The sequence below is a fragment of the Pyrenophora tritici-repentis genome, chromosome 5 (assembly GCF_003171515.1).
Source record: "Pyrenophora tritici-repentis strain M4 chromosome 5, whole genome shotgun sequence".
NCBI lineage: Eukaryota > Fungi > Ascomycota > Dothideomycetes > Pleosporales > Pleosporaceae > Pyrenophora > Pyrenophora tritici-repentis.
Window position 1 is genome coordinate 2,139,355 of NC_089394.1, and position 21,323 is coordinate 2,160,677.

The following is a 21,323-nucleotide window of genomic DNA, read 5'->3' on the forward strand; positions in this document are numbered from 1 at the left end:
CTTAGTGTACAGAAATGTATCGCCTCGATATCATTGCCATCATTCATATCCCACCCCTCTCTCAACCCTTCGTCCTTATATCCGTCAACTTCACCAACAACGGACTCTTCTCCCAAGTATTAAACGCCTTGAGCCCCTCAAAATCATTTCTCGGGTCCCAAAGCTTCCCACCCTCCTCCGTAAATTCAACATCAAAATTCCACAGAAAAGCTCCCAAGATAAGCCTTAGCTCCACATATGTCAGATTCTTTCCGATACAGCCCCTCGGCCCCGTAGAAAACGGCCGAGCAGCGTTCTTAACGTCAGTTCCGAATTCTACTTTGGACTCAGGCGTATCAAGGAAGCGCTCGGGGATGAAGGAATCCGGCTGGACGAAATTGGAGGGTGAATGCGAGGCGCCCCAGGAACTGACGCACACACTTGTGTACTCCGGTACAGCATGACCATCGATCAAAGAGCCGCCCTTCGGAACGGTACGCAAGAGGCCGACGGGTACCGGGGGGAAGACGCGAAGGCCTTCTTCGATGCAAGCGTTCATATAAGGTAGATTTCCTAAAACATCCATGTTGATGTCCGCTTCTGTTTTGCACGCACTTCGCAGTTCATCCTTTAGCTTCCTGAATCTCTCAGAATCCCGGAGAAGATAGTTTGTTAGGCCGCAGAGCTGTGTAGCTGTCGTCTCGCTGCCTGCTACGATGAATAAGGCGGCATTCATGATTACTTCGTCGTCCGAGACTTCGTTCTTCTTCTCGCGTTGCCGGAGGATGTACCAGATAAAGTCTCTATGCTCGGTCTTCATGGCTAGGCGTTTTACCGTTTTCTCAGTTGAGTTTCGCAGGTGGCGGAAGCGGCGTTCGCGCACGACTGTGGGTATGCACCACATGAGGAACTTCTGAGTCAGGGAGCCTGGTTTGGCGAAGCGGCGGGTGGCTTGTTCGATGGCGCCGGATTTGATGGCTTTGTAGATTAGAACAACCCAGTTTGCTGATTCAGAACCTTCGCCTGGGGTGGAACGTCAGTGTTTGGGTTGTACCCCCATGATCGCATGCACTTACCCTCTCTCAAACAACCAAAAGGCTCACCAAAGCTCAAATCCCCGATGATATCAAAAGTGCAAAAGTTGAACCACGACACCATATTCGCCGGTTCCCCCCTCTGCGCCTTCTCCCTCAATCTCTTTACAAACAAATCTACGTAATCCCTCAAAATAGGCTCCTGCTCCAACAACGCCTGCTTGCTAAACGCATGAGCAAGCGCCCTCCTCTGTCTCGCATGATGAATATCCGGCGCCATGGTTAAATTCGTAGCCCCGGGTATTGCTTCTACTGCCCCAACGTGAATTGGATCCTTATCCATGTTGGCTAAACCAACCCGGTGGCCGTAAATATCCTCCCATGCTCGGGCTGTGTTGAATGAAAGTTCATTGGGCATGACACGGACAACGGGGCCATATTTGTCGTGATGGACCTTGTAATCAAAGGCGATACGTCCACGGAGAAGAGAGATGATTGAAGGTATGGGCGAGATGCGCCATAGTAGCGGTCCGGGGAATTTCGCCAGAGGATGGAGTGTGAGATTGTAGATTGCCGTGAGGATTATATAGGCTATGAACTGAGTATGGTTAGGTTTGTGTCTCAAAAGGGAAAGAGAGTAGGACATACAGCGACTGGTGCCCATATCGCGGCCTGGTGAAGACGCTCTGCGTCTACAAGACCCATAGTTAATGGCACCTGCTCAACTCCCGGGTGATATAGAGGACGGTGAAACACCAATCAATTGCTGTGAAGTGTGGGAGATGAAGCCGGACAAGACTACAAAATGCAAAGCCATTCAGATATACTAATCCTGAATTAGTCCCTGTGACCTCAACGCTACCGGACCAGAGACGCAGAAAACGGCGTTATTCGTTGCACTTCCAAAGGCGTAGCCTCGCAAAAGCATTTCCGACACCAAGTATGCAAGCCAGCGAGACAGACTTGCCTAACTAGTACACCAACGAGCGCTATCAGATACATGATCTCTTTTCAACAGGCTTTCAATGTTACACTGTATGACAGATGTTTTTCCGGATACATCGTGATTTGCAGATTGCTATACAGACCATCACTCTTCCAACATCGGAGCTTGGGAAATGCTTTAGCGCAATGTCGCGTAGAGGCGGGACCCCGCATGTTAACCCCACCGAGGAAAGAGGAAGGCATCGGGTACGTCTGACAAATGAACACAGCGCGGATGTATGCGAGTCGTGCATCAATCTAATATGAGGTTTCCTGATTCGTGGAAGACGCGTCTGGCAGCACTTGTCTTCTGCACAGGTAGCTGCAGCAACACCTAGCTATGCTTGAGCGATAGAGTTTGGGGCTTCGCGTCTTCCATGTAAGACTGGCAGTAGGCACGTTAGTTACTGTCTATCAGCCTGTGGAAATTGGCGTGCAATATGCATGGTATAAGAATTGAAAACCATGTATCTTGAAACTCAACAAACATGCATCATCTATCCATTCAATCGCTCTACCGCAACAGGCGGCGTAATCAATCCCTTCCTACTAACAGCCTTGATGGCATCGCACCAGATATCGCCCATATGAGAATATCCAGCATAGGACCTAGATCAGCATTAGTACCATCCGCCCTCACACCACTTCCGACCGAATGACTTACGGATGCAAACCATCAACCAATTCATTCGTGCCCACGATACTCAGGTCCGCAACACCAAGTTTGAAACCTTTCTCCACCCACATCTTCACCACCCCAGGTATCGCATCATTGAAGGCCTGAATGTTCGCCCTCGTCTGTGTATCCTGTGCTTGTATGATTTTCGCAACGAGAACCACGGTATCCGGACATGTGTTGAATATCTCATCAAGAAGCCTTCCTAATCGCTCCGGCGCATCGATCCACTTCTCCTCTGCTGTTTCCTGGCGAGCGAGATCATTCGTGCCGATGTGGAGTAGTATGACATTCGGTCGCATTTCTAGCCCTGCTTTCATTACGCCCTGTAGTTGACTAATTGTGCTTCCCGAATGCCCCTCATTCTCGTTGTTGTACATGTATCCAGAGTGCTGCGTGCCTACAAACTTGACAGAGCCATAGCGCGCCCAGGTGAGCTCGTGGATAAGCACAGCGCGATAGCCGTCTGTGCCATTCTCCTTGGCTGTGGGTTGCCAGCCCCATGTTATCGAGTCGCCGAGAGGGAGTATTCGTAGTGGGATGTTGACGTCTGCGCGGGGTGATCTGTGGGGGAGGCCGAAGGCGAGAGGGATGACTGGGAGGTTGGTGGTTAGCGGTATGTAAGGGAGGTGATGGTCAAGCACGCGCGACAACGAAGATTAGGGAGTTTCTATGCAAATTATAGGTCCTGCAAATGTAGGCCAAGGTCAACTCGCAACGCGATTGTGGACCCTAGATCAGCTCCACATGAGAGTAGGTAAGTAGGAAAGGGGACCTACAGAAGCACACAACAGCCACCAGGCCAACCACCTTCAGCGCGAGTTTGGTTCGTGGGCTCCCCAAATTCGGAAGCATAATGATGTGTATCGAATTATCATCTATTGCGAAAACAATATACTCTGCAAGCTCACGGTTGCGTAGCCATCGCGGTCTGTGTTGCTGATCGCCGAACCTAGCTCTCGTAAAACAGGGGGGTCTGCGCTATTAGGCAGGCACGACGGGTACATAGGCGAGTATTCACCATGGCGCACATCGTTGGCGTCGGTCATTACACAGGCAAGAGGAAACGCATTGAGGCATGGAATGGAAATGGTATATGCGACTAGATGCAAGATCGACTACCTGTCACGCTAATCGCGGTGCTTGCTGCATACGGAAAGCACGAGGGGCTATCACGGTATGACCTTGGCCTTCCTCATGCGATCGAATGCCGTCGTCCACGCTTCCTTCGTCCCAATCTCCTCTGTATATCCAACCTTGTGCGAAGCCTCCATGCTCATCTGGCGGTCAAAATCAAACAAGGTCATGATGACGTACTGTGGCATGTTAGCTTGAGCTGTTCGCTTTGTGCAGCTTTGAACCGACTTACCTGGAAGCCTGGATGTGTGATGTCGCTATCCACGCTTCCCTTTTTGAGATTGTGCTTCTTCTCCAGTTCATACCATTCCTTCTTGTGTGCATCAATGTACGCACCAGGCTGTGGCGAGTTTTCTTCTGGCCCAGTACCATCAAGACCGAAGTAATCACAAATGACCGGCCATTTACCGCTCCAACTGTCTTCCTGCCCACCGACGTTGAAACTCTGCGATGCAGTCTTTTCGGGGTGCAAAGATGCATGGATGGAGAAGTGTGCGACCATGTCCTGTGGAGACTCGTTGTACTTATTCACCCACGACTTCTCCGTTCCAGGGAATGGGCACTTGGCACCTTCACCTTGGACAGATCGATAGAGCGAAAGATATAACGCTAGGGTTTGTGCGAGACAATAAGCGTTGTTGTTTGGAACGAAACCGATGATGTTGTCAGGTCGTACCTCACACCAGTTCCATCTCTTGCCCTTGGAGATGCGCTTCAAACAGTCGATCTGGTTGTAGTAGAAGAGCTGGGAGAGGTGTGGTTCCGGGATAGGTGGTAATGTTTCTTTCAGTGGCAGGTCTTTTGCAAATGGGAATTCATCCACCATTTGGCACCCGTAGATCTTGGTACCTGTTGGAAGAAGCACATAGGAGAGCTTGGAAGACAGATGGTCAATCGCAGTGACAGCGCGCTCCAACATTGCTTCGTTGATCTTGCACTCAGATCCGGGATCATCTATTTGTTTGTAGGCTGGAAAGTGTGAGTCCTGGTCAATCATTTGCGCGTGTTGGACTTGCAGTAAAAGTACACCTGAGTTACTGTCTCCACATCTTTGACCTTTTCTTTGATCTGCTTCTCCAACTCTTCCTGAGTTCCCTTGACTAGATCCACACCGGATACAATTTGTAGTCTTGGGTCATCGGGCCAAAGAGCCATCTCTCTTGTCAATGGCCTATTTACCATTGCTGTGACTCTGGAGAATGCATCCTTGGAAGGGTAGCCGTTGAGGATGGAATTGACGATAGCCCACCCAGAGATACCAGAAGCGCCATAGATCAGCGCATGATTGCCCATGTTTGGAGGAGATGAAGAAGCTTGAAGGAACAACTTGCAGTTCGTGTAGAATGGATACTTTCCAGAGTAAACAACCACCAAATGCGGAGTGGACCCACCACTAACATATGTACCTCGACTCACATCATACCCTTGCGTTGATCAGCCATTGCTCAACAGAAGAAGAGCTAGCGGTAAAGCGTCTGCTTCTCGACCTGGCTCAGTAATGCTGACGCGGAAAACAATATCCAATCTAGGCCTGATGCATGTTCCCCTCATCGTCACGCTGACATGACTCGCACCGCGATACATTGTCGCTTAGAGGTTACACGCCAAACTCATAGTCAGCCACCGTCTTCAAAACTAGAACACTCCTGTACGAATGTGAACATGCTTGCAATTGGATATATCTACAAGTTCAAAGAAGAAGACTGCCTTGGACGTCCGACAAGAGCCTAACCCCGGCTCATTGCTTTTTCCTACGTGCCATGTAGCCATCATCGACCCATTTTGGTAAGTGTTGAAAAGAACGACAACCACATGTAGATTCCATCTAGTATGGGATGCCATCGTATTCTCCGTATCCAAGTGCCAGATTCATATTCTGCAGGCATTGAGTCGCCGCGCCCTTGAGCAGGTTGTCGATGGTCGCATTGACGACAACGCGCTTGCCTGAGCTATGGACGGCAAAACCACCAATCTCGACGCCGTGTTTGCCAGAGATGTTCTTCACGAGTGGTGACTCTCCGACAATCTTGACGAGCTTCTCCCCAGCGTAGCGATCTTGGTAGAGATTGCGGATGTCGCGAGAAGTCATTGTGCGGTTAAGCGGGATAGAGATGGTGTGCTATTGCAACAAGTCAGCTGTCGAAACTACCAAAACCACTGTATTTGTAATCAGACAGGAACCTGACTTACGTGAATACCCTGGAACCAGACAGCAACATGGGGAATGAAGGCAACCTCGGTGCCCAGTTGTCGCGAGATTTCCTTCTCGTGAATATGGTCTGTCAAGCTGTACGGGATGAGGTTGTTCTCGAGATTCTTCACATCGTTCTTGGGGCTCGGCTTGGTACCTGCTCCAGAATAACCGGAAACACCAAACACAGTTGGCTGGCCGCCTATGAACTCAAGCAGAGGCGCGATGCCAAGCTGAGCAGCAGTAGCATAGCAACCAGGGTTGGCTATCCGTCTAGCTTCGGAGATTTGTGAACGGTTGATAGTTTCTGGCAATCCGTACGTCCATGTTTCGTCGAATCGGTAGTCGGCACTGAGGTCCACGATGAGGGTATCTTTGCCGCTCTCGTTGATGGCGTCAACAAAAGGCTTGCATACACCGTTAGGGAGGGCCATGACCCAGCAGTCAACTTCGCCGTTTTCGGCCATCTTCTTGACGTCTTCAGGCGACAGGTTCTCATATGTAATTTGTCGCTTAGCATAGCCCTCTAGCTTCTTGCCAGCAAGCTCACGTGACGATACATGGCGCAAGTCCATGTTGGGGTGCTTGTTGAGCAGTTCGATCAAAGCCTGGCCGGTGTATCCTCGCGCACCGATCAGGGCGACTTTAGCGGGGTAGTCCCTGCTCTTGTGCTTGATGCCATACGGTGGGTTGGGGTTGGTAGTCTCCATAGAGCGTGTTGCAGTGGTCGCGAAGCCTCGGGAAGATGCAGCCTTGTTGCGTCGAGGGCTCAGCATAGGTCGTGAAGACCGACTAGCCATTGTTGCGTAACCGCGAGTTTGCTGTCCCTGCTTCAGGCTGGCTACAAAGTCAGCTGCCCGACGGAACTGCGCATCCAAACTGTCCTGAAGGATGCCACGGCCCTGTTTTGTATACTCCTCAAGCAGTTTGAAGATCTCAGAAGACTGTGCGGATCCCCACCAACAGAAGACCTCATTCTCCCTACGCAGAAAGCCGTCTGTCTTTTCCAAGTGCCATTTCACGTAGTTTTGTGATTGGTCGTCAACCACCCAGTAGAGCTTCGGGTACTTCTGCTTCATGCGTTGGAACACGAGATCGTTGAGGTTGTTGAGGAAAGCGTCTTTTGTCATGCTGAAATGAGACAGCTGGGCAAACTCTCCCTCGGACGTGGGTGGGTAGACGACGGCAACAACACCCATTGAGTCATCGTGGAAGACTTCAAAGGGCCGGTTTTTCAGGTTTTGGATGTACCTGTTCACGGCATCGCTCGCATCGGCGCCTCGGGTTTTGGTGATGGCCTCTTGCAGAGCGGTAACGTCCAAGTCTTCAAATTTGCTAATTTCCTTGACGCTTCCGCCATTGCGGATAAGTGTACCGCTTCCAGTGTGGGTGAAGAGCTCCTTTCCGAGGTTGGACGGGTGTGTAATTGCTACACTCGATGTGCGCGGGAGGCCATCAAGCAGCTTCTTCGCCTCCACAATCTTCAGCTTGGTGCCGTACTTAACCCACGACTGTTTCATGTACGTGTCGTACTCGCCCTCCAGGTTGATGTGGGGAATAAGCTTGGACTCGGCGTTGAACAAGCCTCCCTTCTCAGAGAGATAGATGACCTTGAGAGGTTGGAATTCGCGGGCCAAGGCTGCAGCAGCTACATCGGCGTTGATGTTGAGGATCTGACCGTCGAGCGTCTCGCCCATGGAGCACAGAATTGGTAGCTCCTTGTTCTCCAGAGCATCCATGATCTGTCTCGTGTTGACGTTGGTGATGTTGCCGACGTACTTCCACTTGTCCTTGTCCAGGTAGTCGGCTTGCAGAGCACCAGCGGTGATGGGCCGCGAGGGCACACCCCAGTCCTTCTTCAGTGTCATGACCAGATCCATGTTTGCCTCGAGGAACAGCTTGCGCGCGATGCCCAGCGTCTTCTTGTCCGTGACCCGTATGCCATCGATAAAGTCGGGCTCGACGCCTGACTCAAGGAGCAGCTGGTTCATCTGAGGGCCGGCACCATGGACAATAATGGGGTACAGTCCTATTGCGTGGAGCTGCTGGAGAGCGAAACATAGCTCCTCCAGGTGGTCGGTCAGAATGGCTCCTCCCACTTTTACGACGGCAAATTGGTGCGGTGAGACGGAGCGGAATTGGCCCAGGTACTGGTCGACTTCGCGGCGGGAACTGGAGCTGGCCAACAGATTAAGAAAGGCAGCGTATATGGACGAATTGCGGCCATCCTTGGACGAGGACGTATATAGGCGGCTCGGCGTCGTGGTCGCGACAAGTGCTCGGGGGAGGCTACGTGGGGTTTGCGCGAGGATACGGTGGGATGATCGGGCAGCCACACGGCTGGCTCGGATGAAGCTCTGCATGGTGAGTGAAGTAAGTGTCGCTCCCAGCTACCCAGGCCCAGGGCGACTTTAAGCAAACCGAATTGGCACCGTGACTGTTCGGTGGAGACTGGAGTCAATCTGAAGTCTGAGCGGATGCAAAAGATATGACGCGCGGAAGCAACAAAAATTCGCTACTTCCGTTATCGCTGCGCGGTTTCCCCAGACGGACAGGGCATCGGCCATCTAGCGCCAACTCCGACATAAGCTGCCATGGCTTGCCATTGGCGCGTGCATGCCTCGGAGCGTGTTGGCTCATTGTGTGAGCCCGAGAAGGGCAGACTTTAGGGCGATTATTCCATCCTGGTGCATGCAGTCATGCACCGCCAGCTGGTCTACCGCAAAACCGCGCGAACCATATACCAGATGAACCCTAAAAGAAATACGGGGTAGTATGATTCGCTACATGCTTTTGGATTGATACCATGTATACAACAGACATGAATTGTTATCAGCCCTTTGCGTAGTTACTGTCCGTGTGCTGTATTGGGGCAAGAGGCTGATTTTTCCCATCTAAGCACTTGCATGCTAGCGCGGATATCATGTTCCTGGGTCGATAGGAAATGTGTGCTCTGCATGCAGTAGGATATGACGTTGTCCATGCGTATCTGAGAGTAGCGGGCATGCAACGTTGGAAGGGTTAGGGTGCAATAGACGAGTCAAACTTGAGTTGAATGGTGAACCAGGACCATCTGGAAGAACTTAGTCATGTAAAGGGCAGAGGGTATCCAAAGAGCTAATATTAGTACTGCTATGCGCCTCTCAATTGCTTTTGTGTATCAACATCAGCAGTCACTCGGAAAAAGCAAAATCCCATTAGGAGTAGCAAAGGCCCAGTGATGAAGACAAGTGCGAATAAACATAAGCGCAGGTGGTCTACAAACAAGCATAAAACTCCATTTGGTCGTCTGACAATCATGCTAGGAACTGGGCTCTCGAGGTATCATAAGGGGGCGCATCGTTCCGAGCAGCATGATTGTCAAATCGCAAACAAAGACAAGAAGACATCTGACCGTCGCTCCCTATTCGCCGTGAAGACATATGCTACAGTGACCCATGTCATTCGTCATAGCGCAACTCGTAGCCATTCCTCCCCTTCCTCCATGGCTCCTCTCGCGTTCGTCCGTGCCATTATTAATTTCTGTATGATTCGTGGTATCTCATGTGTGGTGGGTTTAGTTCTTTTGCGTCGCAACGACTACGAATATGTTAGCCAGGAGTAGCGGCGTCGCAGGCTACGGAAAACCTACCGGAGGGTACAATAATGACAACGAGTAGGATGATGATGCCGACAATAAGGCACATGCGCATCTTCATATCCTTCCACCACATCTGCTTGCGCACGCGGTTGGCGCCCCTTCGGAAGCCCTGGGCGGACACGGCAAGGTTGTCAGTCTTGTCCTGTAGCGAGTCCAGGCGTGCTCCTCGCTCCGAGACCTTGTTGATGTTGTCGCGCATGATGCCGACAGTGCTGTCGATTTCCTGGTACATGGTCAGCATATGAGGTCACACATGTAGTGGTACGAGCTCCATAGCACACTTCCTGTACATCTGTGCTGGTTTGCATGAGTGCGCAAAGCAACGGAGATGCACGGGTACGAGCGTATGCCCTGTGCAGTTGTCGTCGCATCACATTGCATCATGTTACTGGTACAAGCTTCCCGCGAACGTCGGGTTTAGGTACCATAGCTCGGCCGCACCTGCGCTGCGATGGATGCGACGACGAGTGCAAGACGTTGCGATGGCGGGGGGAAGTGAGGACAACGTACGGCTTGGAGAGCTGCTGTGCGGTGGTTGCCATTCTGGCCCTGACCGGCGCCCTGCTGGCCGGCGCCGCCGCTGGGGATGTAGGGATCATACGGGGGCTCCTCGCGGCTCGACATGGTTGAAGATACGGTGTAAAGGTAGGGTGGTGATAAGTGCGACTGTCGTGGAGTTCAGAGGTGGTGGTGGGTGTGGAGGGTGCGGGTGATGGAGGGTGTGGTGTTTGAAAGATGGAGACAGTTGGTGTGGTTGGGTTGCGGAAGACCAAGGCACTCCGCTCAGCCCGCTCGGATGGCGAACGAAGGCAATGTGTCAGCTCGGTTTGAGCAGTGAGGCTGGTGTTTGCGTGAAACCTGGCGCAACAAGACGGAAATTGCATATGAACACGACAGTTGTAAATGTACGTGATTTGATTGACTTTGATATGGCGTCAATGGATTTGCGTTGTGAAGGCTGTCTATTTGGCTCTTGCGACAGTGCAACCGTTGCTCCGTCAATCCCCAGCGCTGTGCGCCACACTGACACGTGATCTGCACCAAGCACCAGCCTCACCATGACGAGGCCACTTTCCCTGACATGATTCGCCACGGGCTGTCGTCTTGATGTGCCTGGGGAGGGTGCAGTTAAATTGCCCATGGTGGTTTTTGTTGCGCACACGTGCTAGAGTTTCGAGTCGGCCAGGATTTGGTTGTCCCCCGGACAAAAAGACGACGTACCCTTGCATCAGCAGCTCAGCCACGCAAATACGACGTTGTGTTGGTCAAAGAGAGCTCGGCAGGCGTGGCGACCAGGTAATACGGGCGACAACAACGGTCCGGTTTTTAGAATAGCTGCTAAGCGGGAGTTGGCGTCTTCACCTTTGCCGTCTGCCGCCGTCTCGTCTGGCTGTCATGGCTGTCGTGCCGGTCCGGCTGTTCGCAGGACGTCTCCACGGGCTCGCGACGTATTGTGCAGCAGGATGGATGCATTATCGACGGCGGAACATTCTCCTCGCCGTCTGGGCCTATCAGCTGCTGAAGGAGCCCTCACGCAGGCACCGCAAGCCCGCAGCCCGTAGCCCGTTTGCGGTGGGCCCTGATCGCCAAGCCGCGTGTGCTAGAAGCCATGTCTTGAATCTTGGGGACTGGGACCGCTAACAACCCAGTCGCCTGCTCAGGAGTTCCCGCAACAACCGCTCAGCACCCAGCTCCCCATTTCCCTCTGTCCTTTCTCTACTATACACCGCTCGCTGAAGTAATACGCTGCTTGCCCAGACGTCTGTTTCCCATAAACCTCCACTTCCAGCCCTTGTCCCTCAAGCCTTCCCTCCTTTCCCCGTCGCTCGTTCCATACATAGCCAAGTCAATCAATCGACCCTCTGTCTATCCTACCCCACATCCACACAAAGACCCTCGCTGGCCAGTGTACGCTAATCCACCGCCATTGTCATATTCGCACAGCACTGCGCATCGTCTGATAGCTTGCCGGTCACAGCATGAGGTTCACATCGGCCCTAGGCGCCATCGGCGCCTCGAGTCTACTGCTCTCCGGCGTGGGCGCAGTTGAACTAGACATTAACTCGCCAGGTAATGCCACCTCAAGTGCCAGTACGGCCACTGCTAACGCCTGTAGAATCAATTAAAAAGGCCGCCAAGGACATCTCTATAAACCTCCGACAGTACTATACCGGAGACCGACCAGGCGACACTCCTGGTAACCTTCCGGACCCATACTACTGGTGGGAATGCGGTGCCATGTTCAATGCCTTTATCGATTACTGGTACTACACCGGCGACGACACCTACAACGGCATCACCACGCAAGCCCTAGAGGCCCAAATCGGAGACTACAATGCTTTCATGCCTGCGAATCAGACCAAGACGCTCGGAAACGATGACCAAGCCTTCTGGGGAATGGCCGCCATGACAGCTGCCGAGAACAAGCTGCCCGATCTTCCGGATGGAAAACCTTCATGGCTCTCACTCGCCCAGGCCGTCTTCAACACGCAACAAAACCGCTGGGACATGTCTACGTGCGGTGGGGGCTTGAGGTGGCAAATCTTCTCTTTCAACAACGGTTATAACTACAAGAACGCCATTTCCAACGGCTGCTTCTTCAACATTGCCGCGCGACTCTACAAGTATCTCGGAAACGAGACATACGCCGACTGGGCTGAGAAGGCTTGGAAGTGGGAGCTTTCCGTCGGACTCATGAGTGCCGACTACCACTTCTACGACGGAACCGACGATCTCCAGAACTGCACCACCATCAACCACATTCAGTGGACCTACAACGCCGGTGTGCACATGGCCGGTGCTGCTGCCCTGTGGAATGCCGTACGTACAAGAAGACACACATAAAAGACAACCACATGCTAACAAATGACAGACTGGAAAAGACTACTGGAAGACCAGAGTTCAGGGTCTCATCGATGGATCCAAGGTTTTCTTCAAGGACAATGTCATGCAAGAGGTTGCCTGCGAGAACAATGGCAAGTGTGACGTAGATCAGCGCTCCTTCAAGGCCTATCTCGCCCGTTGGATGGCCTACACTGCCATCGTCGCCCCCTGGACCCGTCCTCAGATCGACCCTCTGCTCCAGACATCCGCCAAAGCCGCTGCCAAGCAGTGCAATGCAGGTGTGAACCAGACTTCATGCGGGCTGCGATGGGTCGACAACGGTGTCAACGACGGTAGCTTTGGTGTGGGTGAACAGATGGCTGCCATGGAAGTTATACAAGGACTGCTCTACCCAACAGTCCCCGGTCCCGCAACCCAACAGTCGGGTGGTATTTCTAAGAGCAACCCCGACGCTGGTTCTGATGCCACCGACAAGCCCATCACATTCAATGTTGTCACAACTGGTGACAAAGCCGGTGCTAGTATTCTGACCTTTTTGGTCTTGGTCTCCATTCTTGTCGGCGCCTGGTGGATGGTGTCGTAAATCCTTCTATACGCATCTGAACTTTTTGTATATCAGGAATTTCGCATACCACCATGTTCCAGTATCCGTGCCTCTCTCGGTACTGTACGCTATTTTTTCATTTATTCTAGTTTTCCATACTTGTGCATTTTGGTGTTGGGGCGTGCTTAATCCGGCTGTGTAGCTCTTGGACATAATCAGGACCAGAACTAGACAAACAACTGCATGTCATTTGCGCTTCCTATGCTAAGGGTTGCCCTGTTCAAATACCCCAAGACGACTAAGAGTAGATCCATAGCCCTTCAATATATCCTCATTGTATAGTCTTTTGGGGTTAGGATGTTGTACTCTTAAGATTATGTTAAGATCAGAAGATATGCTGTCCACGAGCAGACTGTTCCCGAACAGGCAACCGCAGTGAAGCACTAACACTCGCTTATCTTATCGTAAACCCTGCACAAAAGTTACCCAACCCCACACAGTTCTTTCTATTCAGATCAATCACATATCAACTGCAATTGACCATGGCCGAACAAGCAACTGAAGAAGATATCCTCCTTGCTAAGCGTATCATCTCGGCGGCAGAGCGTCATGATGTACCGGCATTGAACATCTTGCTCAAAGACGGCTCAGCCAACGTCCAGGACCCCACCGCGACAGTCGCAACATCGCCACTCCACGCAGCAATTGCAGCATGCGGGAAAGCCGAGGAGGGAAAAGAGGCGAGTGATGCGGCAGTCCAAACGGTGGAAATTTTGCTCCAAAATGGCGCTATCTGGAACGACTTGAACAAGGAGGACGAAACACCAGGTTGCATTGCGCTCCGCCTAGGCCAAAAGAAAATCTACGACATGATGGTCGAAGCCGGTGTACGTGCCGAGATTCTCTTTGCGCGACTGGAAGCCCTGGGTATGGGTGAGGCTGCCTCAGACGCCGAGGAAGACGCGGAAATTCGTGAAGAACAGCCAGCAGCCAAAAAGCAAAAGGTTTCCACTGAGGAAGCCAAGCCCGTCGAGCAGCCAGAGCCCGAGGCCCATGATCCAGCTGGCATGGACGATGTTTCTCTAGACAACAAAGCATACCTCAAGAGTCAGCTGCGGTACAAACCAGGCATCCTGCTTGACGAATCCGACAATGCCGTCATGATGGACTGGGAAACGCAAATCATGCAGCGCCACGCCGAGACGCTGATTCCCAAAAAGGGACTTCGTACTATGAACGTAGGGCACGGGATGGGTATTGTGGACACGGCAATTCTTACACATGATCCCGCTGAGCACCACATCGTTGAGGCGCATCCTCAGGTGCACCAGCGCCTCCGCGAACAGGGCTGGTACGACAAGCCCAATGTCAAGATCCACGAGGGGAGGTGGCAGGATGTGCTTCCTAAGCTGGTGGAGCAGGGCGTTGTGCTAGATGCTATTTACTATGACACTTTTGCCGAGGACTACAAGGCGCTCAAGGAGTTCTTTGCAGAGTACGTGGTTGAGCTTTTGGCTAAAGATGGCAAGTTCGGGTGGTATAACGGGTTGGGCGCTGATAGACAGATTTGCTATGATGTTTACACAATGGTACGTGGTATTTGGAGATCATTCACGAGGAAAAATGGAACACTGACTTGCATATAGGTTGCTGAGATGGATCTGTTCGAGGCGGGTTTCGATACAGCATGGGAGGATATCAATGTTCCGTCTGGGTTACATGGCAGTGACCAGTGGACGGGCACAAGGAGGCCGTACTGGACTATTGATGTCTACCGGTTACCGGTGAATACGTTTATCAAGTAGAAAAGACTCTCTCACCCGAAGAGATTGGAATGAAATTTCAATTGAAGTATGAAATATAGATCTCAATATATATCGTCTAAATTACAAAGACTGGGTACATATGCAACCATTTCTTGTAAAACTCTGTTGTATTCTTCATGACCCAGTTTTCCTCACCTAGGGAGCAGCCTCCAACTCCATAGCTTCTTCTTCTTCTTCGTCCGTTTGATCCTCGAGGATTGAACCGATGTCAGATTCTCCGCCTTCGCTGTCCTCGTCATTCTCGTGCTCTGCTTCGTCGTCCTCCACTTCGGCATCCTCGTCATTCTCGCCTTGGAACTGATCAAAGAGGATACCTTGGGTTTCGAACAACTCGATGCGGAATTGGTCCAAGACCTCTTCGCGGACGTGAGGAGGAAGCAATTCGAGCATGTGGCGTGTCTCCTCATTAAGGTGCTGAAGCACTTCCCACTCCGCTTGCTCGTCGTTGGTCTCGTCATCGCCACCATCGCCCCAATGTTCTGCACGAGCACGGGTGATGTCTTGACGGCGATTCAGACCAGCTCGGTTGAGGCCTGTATCGCGATGAAAGCCGTCTTGGTTGTATCCCTCTTCGTCGAAGATAGGAGGACCGTATATGGGGCAAGCGTGGTAGTCTTCCCAGTCTCTGCCGCAGACGTAGCAGAAGGACTGGCCGCATCCGCATGTGATGTGGTTGCAGGCCTCACTCAACTCGACAGTCGCACCGCAGCCAGTGCACTCTTGGTATCCGTTCTCCGCCGCCGCTTGCTTGAACCTTTTGGCTTCTTCGTCTTTTTGGCACTCGTGGTTCTCGATGCCGTCCTGGATTAGGGCCCGACACTTTGTGCAGGTCAACTTCCCACAGCCTTCTGCCTCACAAATGGCGTACGCGGTTTTCGTCTCTGGGTCTTGGAGGTGGGAAGTTGGGTGGAGAAACGTGGCGCATGGCGGATGACCGCAGTATACTCGAAACTTGGCCAGTATGGCGTACTCGCCCTGCTCCTTCTTCTGGTACGCCCATGCTACGTCGAATGGGACATGATCCTCGTAGTCTTCCAGCAACAAGATCTGGCCGCAGCATTTTGGCGGGAACAAGCTCTCGTTATTTGTTGCGTGCTCGAAAAAGCTGGCGACGTCGTCCGAGCAGATCCAGTGGCGGCCACAAGGCACGCTGAGTAGGAGATCGACTTCGCTCTCCTCTGAGCCACAAAGCATACACGACTTTAACATACTGAAGAATTTTGTGCAGACGCTTTCGAAAGCTCTTTGGGAAATTAGTGCTGTGTGTAGAGTCGATTGGCAAGCGGGGTCGAAAATTGAGGGGAGGGTTCGGCGGTGGCGGTCACGGATCGTGGAGATCAAGTAGATAAATGCGGTGGATGGGTGCGCTAGCGCGGTCATGGGATCGTAATTCACTAATAGTAATTCATCATAGTGATGATTGACGATGTGATTCCAAAGTGATTGGCCCTGTCCGTTTGCCCCGTGTGTAGTGTCTCATAGGGTCTAAGAGGGTCCAAAAGGCCCCAATCATGAGGCCGGCATCCCTGGGATCTGCTGTTGAGAGTAGCGTAGATCGATTCCAATTAATTGATGCTCAAACAGAGAGCTCCCGGTAGATCAAGTGAATGGTGGTTCGTCACTTCGGCACGCCAGGATGATGACATGGAGTAGTAACGCGTTACCTGAGAAAGAACCCAATGTAATGCATAATTGAATTCATTTGCAGTCGTGTGAAAACCTTTCCAAAAACAAAACACGGGGTGCGTTAAGATGCGGCCCAGAGTATACATTCCACTCGTTGACATCAGAGTCCAAGATGCTTCTGGCAGGCTAGCTGTAGATAACCATTCATATTGGGTTGCTTCCAGGTATCCTTGAGACAAATATAGAAGGGTAAAGAATGCTGAGTATATCATGTATGCTTTTCTGGTTGAAGATTGTACGAAATTGAGGAAAGAGTAGAGTGAGTGCGAGAGCCACGACGCGATGATAGAATAACTTGCCAAAGGATCTACGCATCCTTACAAGAACACTGCGCAGGTATGGTTTCATGATCCGGATTTGCGCAGCCAGTGCAATGTGTAGCAAGGAGGCAATGTTAGACATTTCACACTTGGTACTTCTCAATAGAGGACATCGTCGAGCGAGTATAGCGGATACTTGGGGGTATGTTGTGAAATAGTAGAAGGACTAGTCCAATATCACTAGTGCAATGGAACTTCACAACGGAGGGCCCGGCAGACAGTAGAGCAGTGCAAAATGTTGCACATCCGTCTTGTCCGTTATTTTATGAGCTTATAATGATATGCGAGAGCTATGAAAGCGATTGCGCATGGCTTTTCGCACAAATACAAGCAGCTGCAGCAAGCATGAACCTCCCTTGGACCACAATCACCGGCGGCACTATTTGAGGTTCTCGAATCGTCATATGTAAGAGTCGGAAAGAATCACATGTCTCTTCCTGGTGCTGATTTTACTTGGATAACCAATTGTGGAGTTTCTGTACTGTCTGACTAAACGAGGCACATTTCTTGTATAAAATAGTACAGTCCATGTGATAGTCATACGCCCGTAGATCAAAACTTACTGTCTCGACACTTTACTCCATCAATGTGGGTTCAAACTTCTCCTTGCGCGCCTGGCCAGCACCCGAAGCCTTCCATGCAGACAGAATTAAATCCACAATCGCATCAACACCCTGGTCTCTCTTGACCACTGCGAATATGGTCGGACCACCTTCGCGCATTCTTCTGCTATCTCTTTCCATAACACTTAGATCAGCACCTACTGCCTCGGCCAAATCAATTTTGTTTACGACCAACAGGTCTGACTGTGTGATACCAGGCCCGCCCTTCCTAGGAATCTTGTCACCGCCCGCGACATCGATGACGTAGATGATGAAGTCGGCAAGTTCACGCGAGTAGTTCGCTGCGAGATTGTCGCCGCCAGACTCGATGAGGAGGAGATCGGTGTTGAACTTGTGGTGGAGGTTCGTGAGCGTCATGAGATTGACGGAGATGTCTTCGCGGACGGCGGCGTGAGGGCAGCCTCCCGTCTCGACAGCGACGATACGCTCGCTACAGAGGTCATTATACTGGTGGTATAGTCGGAGTACGAGTCTTCTTACGCGGGTAGAGCATTGTTCTTGGTCAGGAACTCACAGTCTTCCCGTGTGAAGATATCGTTTGTAACGGCAGCTATGGAGAAGCGTGTTCGCAAATGCTTGCAGAGAGCCAGCATGAGCGCTGTTTTCCCTGATCCTACAGGCCTGGCCTAGTCAGTGTCGTGTACATATATATCTTGCCGTGTCAACCCTGCTCAGCCAAATCTGTTCCAAACAGGACAGCGGCATCTTCGGATGAAATGGATTCCGTCATACCCTCCAATCCCAATAGTGAAGGACCGATCTTCCCAATCTCTGCCTTCTATAATGGGCATTTCGCGGCCCACGTAGCTCCCAGGCCCATCGAGGATCTCATGGGTGTGGCCGTGATCTGCGGCGGCGTTCGAATGCGAATGGGGAGCGCCGTCATGCGAGTGACTGTGTGACATGGCTACAGCGAGTCGAGCTTGACTTGACAGGACCAGTTAGTGGAGGGGAGACAACAGCACTGGAGCTTGAGGTTGTACATGGTGGGGCAGCATGCAGCGAGCGTGGGGTTTCGTCAACCCCGGTAGCGAAGCTATCATCAACAACAGCTTCATAGGCTCACAATCGACGACCTGTTTTACGCATAAACATGGCGTGCCCGTGTGCAAAGTCAATTCAATGCGATATCGACTATCATTACCGCAGCGGGCTGCGATTCGGCGAGGCAGCCTTAATCGGAACATAGCTGCGTTTTCCGAAGGGATCAATGCTGCTTCCAGCTCGTCTTCCCCTGCACCCTAATCACAATCCGCGACGCTCTTCACCAGGCTCTTATGATTGACAACTATAGATTGTTACCCGGAATTCACGGACCAGTTTATCCACATGGACCTGTCGTTCTTCATGAGCATCGATTCAGCGTGGAGATGAGCTTGCGTATCGAAAAGGAAAGCCACGCCTGAAAGGATGCCCCAATTCCGCCGAGCTCCGCCACAACCACGAGAAGTGTCATGCATGCAATTTCCGTGGCTCGCGTCCCTGGTACCTGCAGAAGCATGACACAGTCTTGACGGTGTATGTAAAGCCAACGCAGCACCCGCAAACCGAGACCCTTTTTTTTGACGTCTCCAGCTCTTGCGTCTCAATCGAGATCAGGCTTTCGCGTCGTCGTCCAGAAAGGGAAGGATCGTCTCGATCAAGCATAGTCATTTACCTCGCAAGCCTCATTCTTGTTACTCGCTGCATCCGTTTGTTTGTTTGTTTTTTCTAATCTAAGATACGCGCATTCATCATAATGTCTAACATGGCCGTTTCCTGGGAAAAGTCTCAACACACTTCTCTCACCTTATGGGATATCGATCGCGAGCTCCAAGACGCGTACGAGACGTATGAGCAATGGCAAGCGCGTCATCGTCGCACACGCTCTCGCTGGGCATGCATCCCCGGAAAGAACCGAGATGATGCTGTTGGGAAAGCTCTGAGTCTTGGTCGCCAGGTTCATAGAGTTCTGGAATCGGGAAAACAGGCGTTTGGCACGCGCTTTGAAGAAGGAGATTGTGAGTCTTACTCTATACACATGTCCTGCAACGACTGACCGTCTGCAGTAAAATGCAACACCATCCTGTCGGCACAACTACTTCGGGTCCAATATGAAATCAGACAACCACTTTATGACAGTGTTTTTTCGTCAACTCCAACTATTCCCATTGATGAAATCATCATGACCGCGAAAAGCATTCGTCGTGCTTGCCTGACCGCTTTGCGCGATCAATATGCGCGTCTCGAATCACCGCTTCTCTCGCCAATCCTTCCACCACCACGATTCAAAGTCGAGTTCTGCCCGTTCGCAAACCAGCTCCGCAAAGACCTCAAGGAATCTAAGCAAAGTAATTTAAGGCCGAAAAAAGCGAACCCTCATGACAAGTACGATGACCAAGAGATCTGTCCTCACTGCGATGCATGCATCTCCGTAGCCGCTCACTCTGGACTACCAGCTTACCGATGTATTCTCTTCACGTCGCACATTGCACTGGACCCGGTGTCGAAAGATGACAAAGCGACGTTTGCATGCAACAGCTGCTACAAGACTTTCGACGACTCATACGCCTTCCTTGATCACTTCTTCCAAAAGCAGATTGGAAGCGAGCGAAGTTGCTTGAGAGTTTCGATTAGCAAATCAAGCTCAACCTGGTTGCTTAGTGAGGACTACATCGACAGTGATCCTTCACTCGTCGAACAGTGTCTCAAGAACTGCCTAGAGAGAGAATCTATGCGGGACAGGAGACACAGGAGAATGAAGAGCCAGATCACCATACGGCAGGTCCATTCGAAAGAGAGCTTCAAAAACAAGAGCTGAAAACGACCCACCTGCGCAACAATAACAACGACGACCATTTATGACAATTACGCGAATACATCATCACGCAACACTGCAAGCTTTAGTCATCTCAGCTGGTTCTGCTATGCCCGTCCTGGCTATCCAGGAGCGCGTTCTCCCGACGACTATCAGCTTCACAACACCCTACGCCATTTATCCTTCTTGTCCTATACCCAGATTCTTGTACACATACCTATCATCTACTTCATGTCTAATGCAGTAATGTCTCTCTCAGTTCAACTCTGCACCAAGGACAGCGTTGCATCTGTAAATACACATATATACACGCGATGAAACACTTGCGCACATTTTTCCTCATGGGTACTTTCAATGGCCATATTAGGTGTATCCTTTTTTCGAGCTTTTCGTAACGTGTTGTTTCGGAAATTTCACTCAGTCGTCGCATAAACCGTGGGGCCGCTCTTTCCGCGCCCAGACTTGAGTCAAATCTATCAAGTTTCACATTCCCGTCATGCCGTTATAATGTCGCACAGCGCCACAATTCATGGCCAGATCTTGGAGAAGAAAAAAACGAAAATCAAATATTGACCGCAATCCTTCGCGATAGCTGTGGCCAAGAAATGTGTGGGGATGACAATTAAAACTCGGCACGGCTCGCGGGATACGCGCGTGTGGTACGCATGTCCTTTGCAGAAGACGTACGCTTCGCCGCCTTTCGACTGTTCAAGCTGCCGAGAAACTTATTCTTTGTCACCTCATCACGAGGTGTATGTATGTACTTGGCTGGAACAGCCCCTTTCGCTTCCAAGCCGCCCGAGCTGGTGTCTATGAGTGGTTTTTACTAGGCAAAGCCCGACCTATCCGTCTTCGCCTTCTTAGACCGTCGCAAACGGCCCCTTGCAAAACGCACATCACGTGCAAACTCGGCATCCAACAGTCTTGGCCTTGTGCCTTTCTTTTCTTGTCGTCCTTCTCTTTCCTAATTAGGACGTTAATAAATTCTATCTCAGAACCGCGTAGAATTCTTTTCTCTAGCCTGTTCAACGTCCCTCTACGT

The 21,323-nt window shown here is 51.4% G+C and overlaps 10 protein-coding genes across 10 annotated transcripts; 3 read left to right on the forward strand and 7 right to left on the reverse strand.

Moving 5' to 3' along the window:
• Positions 1 to 61: 61 nt before the first annotated feature.
• PtrM4_108020 (CypX, Cytochrome P450) lies at positions 62 to 1,718 on the reverse strand (the record flags this gene model as incomplete). The annotated part of the gene is made up of 3 exons (XM_001935953.1): positions 62 to 1,002; positions 1,056 to 1,611; positions 1,662 to 1,718. The coding sequence occupies 3 exons, from the start codon at positions 1,716 to 1,718 to the stop codon at positions 62 to 64; spliced, it is 1,554 nt and encodes a 517-aa protein (XP_001935988.1).
• A 776-nt stretch (positions 1,719 to 2,494) lies between these two features.
• PtrM4_108030 (Lipase-GDSL multi-domain protein) lies at positions 2,495 to 3,528 on the reverse strand (the record flags this gene model as incomplete). The annotated part of the gene is made up of 3 exons (XM_001935952.2): positions 2,495 to 2,606; positions 2,662 to 3,268; positions 3,453 to 3,528. 3 exons carry the CDS (start codon positions 3,526 to 3,528, stop codon positions 2,495 to 2,497), a joined length of 795 nt encoding a protein of 264 aa, XP_001935987.1.
• Positions 3,529 to 3,845: 317 nt separating this feature from the next.
• On the reverse strand, positions 3,846 to 5,103 carry PtrM4_108040 (uncharacterized protein; the record flags this gene model as incomplete). Its single annotated transcript, XM_066107785.1, has 3 exons — positions 3,846 to 3,989; positions 4,043 to 4,795; positions 4,849 to 5,103. 3 exons carry the CDS (start codon positions 5,101 to 5,103, stop codon positions 3,846 to 3,848), a joined length of 1,152 nt encoding a protein of 383 aa, XP_065962234.1.
• A 532-nt stretch (positions 5,104 to 5,635) lies between these two features.
• Positions 5,636 to 8,364, reverse strand: PtrM4_108050 (ArgC, Acetylglutamate semialdehyde dehydrogenase; the record flags this gene model as incomplete). Its single annotated transcript, XM_066107786.1, has 2 exons — positions 5,636 to 5,929; positions 6,001 to 8,364. The coding sequence occupies 2 exons, from the start codon at positions 8,362 to 8,364 to the stop codon at positions 5,636 to 5,638; spliced, it is 2,658 nt and encodes an 885-aa protein (XP_065962235.1).
• A 1,193-nt stretch (positions 8,365 to 9,557) lies between these two features.
• On the reverse strand, positions 9,558 to 10,265 carry PtrM4_108060 (SNC1, Synaptobrevin/VAMP protein; the record flags this gene model as incomplete). Its single annotated transcript, XM_001935949.2, has 3 exons — positions 9,558 to 9,580; positions 9,633 to 9,864; positions 10,152 to 10,265. 3 exons carry the CDS (start codon positions 10,263 to 10,265, stop codon positions 9,558 to 9,560), a joined length of 369 nt encoding a protein of 122 aa, XP_001935984.1.
• Positions 10,266 to 11,620: 1,355 nt separating this feature from the next.
• Positions 11,621 to 13,068, forward strand: PtrM4_108070 (glycosyl hydrolase; the record flags this gene model as incomplete). The annotated part of the gene is made up of 3 exons (XM_001935948.2): positions 11,621 to 11,711; positions 11,758 to 12,461; positions 12,514 to 13,068. 3 exons carry the CDS (start codon positions 11,621 to 11,623, stop codon positions 13,066 to 13,068), a joined length of 1,350 nt encoding a protein of 449 aa, XP_001935983.1.
• Positions 13,069 to 13,571: 503 nt separating this feature from the next.
• PtrM4_108080 (Ank-2 domain containing protein) lies at positions 13,572 to 14,834 on the forward strand (the record flags this gene model as incomplete). The annotated part of the gene is made up of 2 exons (XM_001935947.2): positions 13,572 to 14,618; positions 14,676 to 14,834. 2 exons carry the CDS (start codon positions 13,572 to 13,574, stop codon positions 14,832 to 14,834), a joined length of 1,206 nt encoding a protein of 401 aa, XP_001935982.1.
• Positions 14,835 to 14,910: 76 nt separating this feature from the next.
• On the reverse strand, positions 14,911 to 16,064 carry PtrM4_108090 (RING finger domain containing protein; the record flags this gene model as incomplete). Its single annotated transcript, XM_066107787.1, has 2 exons — positions 14,911 to 15,002; positions 15,059 to 16,064. 2 exons carry the CDS (start codon positions 16,062 to 16,064, stop codon positions 14,911 to 14,913), a joined length of 1,098 nt encoding a protein of 365 aa, XP_065962236.1.
• A 1,372-nt stretch (positions 16,065 to 17,436) lies between these two features.
• On the reverse strand, positions 17,437 to 18,389 carry PtrM4_108100 (HypB, Ni2+-binding GTPase involved in regulation expression and maturation of urease and hydrogenase; the record flags this gene model as incomplete). Its single annotated transcript, XM_001935945.2, has 3 exons — positions 17,437 to 17,914; positions 17,965 to 18,105; positions 18,217 to 18,389. The coding sequence occupies 3 exons, from the start codon at positions 18,387 to 18,389 to the stop codon at positions 17,437 to 17,439; spliced, it is 792 nt and encodes a 263-aa protein (XP_001935980.1).
• An 833-nt stretch (positions 18,390 to 19,222) lies between these two features.
• PtrM4_108110 (uncharacterized protein) lies at positions 19,223 to 20,284 on the forward strand (the record flags this gene model as incomplete). Its single annotated transcript, XM_001935944.2, has 2 exons — positions 19,223 to 19,484; positions 19,533 to 20,284. The coding sequence occupies 2 exons, from the start codon at positions 19,223 to 19,225 to the stop codon at positions 20,282 to 20,284; spliced, it is 1,014 nt and encodes a 337-aa protein (XP_001935979.1).
• Positions 20,285 to 21,323: the final 1,039 nt, after the last annotated feature.